The sequence below is a fragment of the Notothenia coriiceps genome, unplaced genomic scaffold (assembly GCF_000735185.1).
Source record: "Notothenia coriiceps isolate Sejong01 unplaced genomic scaffold, NC01 NC01_scaffold00032938, whole genome shotgun sequence".
NCBI lineage: Eukaryota > Metazoa > Chordata > Actinopteri > Perciformes > Nototheniidae > Notothenia > Notothenia coriiceps.
In genome coordinates this window covers 369-6,987 of record NW_011365639.1, presented here as the reverse complement: position 1 = coordinate 6,987, position 6,619 = coordinate 369, and the positions used below count along the sequence as shown (strand labels likewise).

At 43.0% G+C, this 6,619-nt stretch overlaps 1 protein-coding gene across 1 annotated transcript; it reads left to right on the top strand.

The window, feature by feature from the left end:
• Positions 1-1,130: 1,130 nt before the first annotated feature.
• slc16a10 (solute carrier family 16 member 10) lies at positions 1,131-3,489 on the top strand (the record flags this gene model as incomplete). The annotated part of the gene is made up of 2 exons (XM_010789470.1): positions 1,131-1,275; positions 2,590-3,489. Coding segments are annotated over 2 exons (668 nt in total), but the record flags the coding sequence as incomplete, so codon positions are not given.
• Between the last annotated feature and the right edge of the window lie 3,130 nt (positions 3,490-6,619).

Sequence of the window (6,619 nt, the reverse complement as noted above, 5' to 3'; positions counted from 1 at the left end):
AGCATGGAGGTCGGATCGTCACCAAAATAAATAAATAAGTGGTCCGAAAAAGGTTAATGACAAAATAAATACACATAGCCTAACCTTCCTCAGGCAGTGTGTTTGTACCGGGGACAAGAGACACCCCCTTGATGAGAAACTGTAAGAAATGATCGGGGAATCCCTCCGGAGTGGAGTCATGACGACTGGATCTGAATTATGTTTTCGTATTTGGTGGTTTGTGTCCCAGCTGTCGATCAGCTGTGCGCAGCGTCTCCACTGCAGCAATTCTATATCCACCAGTTAAAGGAAATACAAGTAATGTGTTGTGTTATATTAGCTGTACAATTTACCACATACGTATGGTGTTCTTAGTTTCCATACCTCCTGTGTTTTATGAGCGACTTATCAAGTCTTAGCAAACGGCATAAAACATGATTAAACATGATAGTATATAAAACCATGCTCGTATCTACAACCTATAGAAATGCAAAACGGCGTCAGTTTAGACGTAATTCTGTCCTCCTGCTTACCGCATCATTTATGAGAAAACATTTCATAACATTAACATAACATATTCGAGGTAGTTTTAAATAACATATCCGTATTTATTTATTTATCCAAGTTATGTGTTTGTGTGCACTGAGGAGTCGCAAACAGGCGTTTGTTTAATCATTTGGCTTTGATCAATGTTTGAAAAATTGATTCTTCATTTATGATAAATGAGAGGTAACATTTTATTTATGGTATTATTTCCACATATTTCTCTCCATTCTTCCTTCTGCCAACGGTGTCGCAGTTTCTCGTCTCTCCCGTTTTTGTGCTTAGTGCGTATGCATGGGTTAGAGTTTGCGTGGAGGACCACACGTCTTCCCGTCAAGTTAGTATTTTATAAATCGCAAACATTGCGTAGAAACTGGCGTACGCCATTTTTTGAGCGTATATCCCTTTTATAAATGAGGCCTCAGCTCTCTTTTTCAGAGGCAATAAAAACAATCTATTTTGTTCGCTCGAAGAGTCAAGACTCAAAGATTCAAGGCTTGATCACATGCACAGTAGGTTTCTAAGACATGTGGATACAATCCAAACAGTGATTTAGTTTTGCAGCGCCTGATGAAATGATAACCCCTCACTGTGTGTGTCTCCTGCAGCGTGGGTGGGCTCCCTCTCCATGGGGATGATCTTCTTCTGCTCTCCCATCGTCAGCGTCTTCACCGACATCCTCGGCTGCAGAGTAACGGCAGTGGGGGGGGCAGCTGTTGGGCTGGTTGGCCTGCTGGCCAGCTCATTTGTCACGTAAGGAAGAAATTAAGATTTTCAAATGTGTGTCCTCACTTCATAAAATATACATGACCCTCACTCCTTCAAGTTTATGGGGAAGTGAGTAACTTCGGTTATCAGATTGATGTCATCCTTCTTAGTTCCTATATACTGTATATTAACTGATTCTTAAACTTTGGTCCCGTTTTGAGACACTCGTATATGACATATTATCACCTTTTATTAGCTGTTTATTGCTTCTCCAGCCAGTCTGTGAGTGTGTGTGTCTGCTGTTTGCTGCTGAGCATGTGTTCATACTTGTATCAAATCTCAGTGGGTAAGAGGCTCTGCACCTCACACTTAGTTGTTCATCATTTCCTGGAATCCCTTATGTCTACACGTGAGGACACACTCTCACACTCACATACAGAAATGTGTGATCCCAACAAGGCTGCAAGTGTTCAACCCTTACTTTGTCACTCGTAGGTGCAATAAACAAGTAATAAAGCGGTTTAATTACTGCTTATCAATTTGCTGTCAAAAGCGTTCACAACCCCCTCACAGTTCTGCAGCGGGTAAGGTGCAACATTTCTTAGTCATGTGATTTCACTGCTAAGATTTATTTACCCCTAACAGGACTTTGTAACCACTTGAACCCACCACTCTGTATTTATTTGGACCTTCTCCACCAGACCCAAATCACTTATTTGCTGTTCGATGTCCTTTGCCATTGTTGAAAAGCTAAGTGGACAAAATTCACACTCGTGAAATCAACGGGCTTCCTGCTGGCAGAGTTACAGATTCATGTCTTCAGGAAGTCTTCCTCAGATAAAAATCCGCTTTTACTACATCAAAAGACAATTCAGTTATAGAGGGCTGAAAACACATTTACAAAGCTCTAATCTGCAGAATGGTTGATGGCATACAAGATGTTATTGTCAGTATTAAATAAACATTGCTGTGCTCATTTGGAACATTTTTTTCTTTTTTCTGTATAGAGTAAAGAGCAGGGGGCCTAATGTTAATATTAATGGGACACCTATATCAACCACCTGGGGACTGGCACTAAATAGCTTCAGAAAGAAGCAGTAGCTTCAGTTTTGTCGGCCTACAATTTATACAGCCCTTGATTGTGCACATAATGAAATAGCAAGGACAAACCATAATAAAACAATGACTTAATAATGTTGATGCTGGAGCTTCCCTGAAGCACACACACTGGAGTCTTTGACCTTTCCAACATGTATCATTGTTTGTTACAGCTATGACAACTTGTTGAGGAACACTTATTAAAATCAAAATTGCTAAGACAGTGATGTAACTTGTGTGTGTGTCGTTGTCCCCCCACAGGTCCCTGGGCCCCCTGTATTTCACCTATGGCATTGTGTTCGCCTGTGGCTGCTCTTTCGCTTACCAGCCCAGCCTGGTCATCCTGGGCCACTACTTCAAGAAGCGGCTGGGTCTGGTGAACGGCATCGTGACGGCGGGCAGCAGCCTCTTCACCATCACGCTGCCCTTCGTGCTGTCGGGTCTGCTAGAGCGGGTGGGCCTGCAGAACACCATGAGGGTCCTCTGCATCCTGATGTTTGTGCTGATGCTGGCTGGCTTCACCTACAGGCCCCTGCTGCCCGTCAAACCCGGCAACACCCGCACCGGCAGCCGCTTCCCCCCCATGAGCAAGATGTTCAACATTCATATCTGGAAGTCTTTGGGATATCGCATTTGGGCCTTCGGTATCCCAGCAGCCCTCTACGGCTACTTTGTGCCTTATGTTCACCTGGTGAGTTTGTTCTGCTCTCCTCTCTCTGTGCTGCATACACACTGTGTGTTTCTGTGTTATTGCTGGGTATCATTGCCACACTCTCTGGGCTAAAGGTCACTGATGATGAAAAACAGCACATCAATGCCAACAGAGGAATACCATGGTGTGATTTCTCAGTATCCTTATCCCGTCTTTTGGATGTGTTTATTGGCACAAGGAAGGAATTAGGGTTACCAAACGAGGGAGCTCCAACAACACAGATGTCAAAAAACCACACTAGCAACCTGAGATTTATGAAAGTGAAAGATGAGAGGAGGAGAAGTCTAAGCCCCAGCCTGCTGGCATTTAACCATGGTACGGAGTGTTACCATGAGACGTGTACCTCAGAATTCAGGGAAAGTCTCTGTCCATTAGGAACAACTTTGTAAGAAAAAGACACTTTGAAATCTTTTATGCAAGAAACAACAAAGCATGATACCCCTGTTCTTATTTCATGAGCTGATAGTCAGATAACAAACTTCATTTACATAACATTTTAACCTGTTAAACCCCGAGCCTGTTTTTCAGGTTTCAGGCTCGAAAATGACATTCCCAGAACAAATGACCATATCTTCCCTTCTAAAAGGGTTAAATTAATAATCTTTTTTCTCAAAGTAATGATAAACCTGTGAGTTGGATGTAGAAAAGTCAGAATAAATATAGATGTTTTTTATTTTAAAGAAAATTCAGATTGAACATGCTGAAAAACTGTAAATTATAGTGTCCGTCCAAAACATATTTTGTACTTATAGTAAAAACTAACCTTGGATGATGGGTTAGTAGACTAAAAGCTTTAGGAATCTAAAGTAAAACATATAATAAGTACCCTGTATCAAGATTGATGCAAAACAAGTGATATTTGACCTTTTTAGAGAGATTTAGCAAAAAAAAACTCTTCTGGGGCCATTTGGATGGATTTTCCATATCTCTGGCCCCCCTTGCTGGATTTTGACATATGACATATCTTTCTAACCGTCAAAGCCAATGGAATCGAATGAAATATTTTTTTTATACAGAGACGTTAAAAACCTATGGATTAACCGCGTTTTTTCTCGTTTTAATGCCATTGAACACGTCTTTTGATCAGATTGACAGCTACGGTGAGACGATCTCCCTAGAAGCTACGTAAAGGTACGTTTTGTGATGTCTGTCTTTGCTTCCCCTGTCGCAAGTTCGGATTACTCAGTGATGATACTATATACCTAAATAATCTGTGGAATCTCAGCTTTAATTGGATATCTTGTATGTGCAGCTACGATAAGTAATAAAGGTACTTTTATCTTGAGTACTGTGCCAATGTCCGTTAGCATTTTTTAAATTTGGGTTGAATAACCCGAAACAGTTTTCATTTTGAAGTGACCTAATGTCCTCACAGTGTGCAGACGGTCAGCCTGCAGGCCTCTCATGAGTCTCAGTGTTTCTACGTCACAGCAGCAGCAGGTACTGATCTGTGTTCTTCTGATCAAATAACCAAATATGACAGGAAGGCTCAACCTGCAGCCAGGACCCAGCTCTGTAAACAGGTGTCACTTTCCCTAAACCTCCCTTCATTTGGCCCATTGGATGGGAACATATGATATTGGAGAGACATGTTGGGAGGGCTGGGCAGCCGAGCTGGGGGGCTCAGGAGGTGACTGTTTAACTGGACATGATGACTCTGTTATGGTCCCAAAGACGTGTTTTCCCGACACTTCTCATGTGTCTGCTACTCAGACTGGGACACCACAGGGCCTCAGCTGCAGCCTCAACACCACCCATGGTTTTATAGCTCCAGCACCAGACACACAGCCCCACCCCTGCAGGCCTGGCCTCTGTCTTGTGACACTGCATGGGAAGGAGAAGAAGGAAATAACATGTGGTGTCAAACAGCATATTGTTCTGCTTTTCAGGAAGTCTGTCCTTTGTTTGGGTGCACTGCTCACGCCTTCTCTGCATTAGAAATGCTGAGTGCAGCCTTTTAGAGGCTTCCCCCCCACACAGGTCTTTACGAACCAAGCAGCGCGTATGGGAAGAATGCAAAAGTATAAAGTCCAATCTAGGTTGTTTGCACACACCTGCCCATTATTTTCCGAGTATTGCTGATCTAAGATGTTGCCTTCAGGTACGGCCTTGTTCAGACTGAAGGGCCTTGCCACACCTCTCACATGTTGAAGAACGGCACATGAGCTCGTCATTCCGCCCTTCTTTCAGTCAGTTTGTATCAGTAATCAGAACGGTATTGTTTTAGAAAGCTGCCTCTTCTTTCGAGAGGTTTTGTTTCAGTGTTTAGTGAGGAGCCCCGGCAGGCTGGAGTCGGTGGGGGGTTCAGTGACCATTAAACAGCTAAGCAGAGAGAACAGCACAGTGGGGCTCTGAAAGAGAAATTAATCAACCCCAAATCACACACTATTAAAGCAGCCTAAAAAAGTATATTTGCCATGTGCCATTTGCTGACTTCGTTTTTTTTCTATGTGTGTTTCACAGCAACTACAGGTTTTCTTTACTGCTGACAGTTCACAGTAGGAGAATCCCATGTGTATATCATATCACTGTTTACACCTGTGTTGGACTGCGCGGAGAGAGAACTCTTGTCAAATTCTATCATTTAAAAAAGACCCAAACCAACATTGGATAGGTCCTACCAACAAGCACTGTCACTGTAGTTCAGACGTGTACTTTAGCTCAATGGTTTCATGGGAAATGTATGCAGTGGTTGAGTGTTGCAGAAATGCCCAGCTTAATTCTGAGAAAACCAGTGTCCTGATGCTGCTGCCTGGAGCTAGAAGTAGCTCCACAAAGCGGGCCCTTCTTTTCTCACTGGCTCTCAAACTCAGGGCCTCTCAGACTGGGACTCTGGAGACACATACAGCAAGTAACATGTGAAAAGCATCTGGGCTGCCTTCCTAACAGTCTGCAGTGGAATCTAACAGCGGCTGCACACAGAGGAGATAAGGTGGCATGTGTTGGATAACAGTTCTGATAACAACAACACACTGCTGCCGGACACACCACAGCACAGCCCTCACACTTCCAAACACTCAAGACCTCACAGACATAAACAGCCTGTCTTCTGATAAATGCATGCAAAACAGTGAGCATCCATGCAAGAGAATGGTCTTCAGCATGCACTGTAATGTCAAATGTGGGTCTGTGTACAATCTGAGAAACACCGCTTCCTTCACAAAACTAAATCATGTTGAACGCCCTCAAACCACATATACAAATTACAATATTATACAGGGGAATCAGCGCAGAAAAACAAGGTTCAAATTCAAGATTTTAAGGTTTCTTGTCATTACATATAGACAACTACGGTGTAGTTATGTAATGAATGAAAAACTCAGATTGCAGGTTCCTCAACACTGCAATTTACAAGTTAAAAAAATATGTATACATTTTCACAACAACAATAAAAAAGTTGCAAGCTCAGGTGTTTCTTATGGCCTGTGGGATGAAACTGTCCCTGAGTCTGGTGGTTTGAGTCCTGATGCTACGGTACCGCCTGCCAGACGGCAGCAGACAGAACAGTTTGTGGCTGGGGTGATGGGGGTCTTTGATAATCCTGAGAGCTTTCTTCCTGAGCCGCTGGGAGTAGAGGTC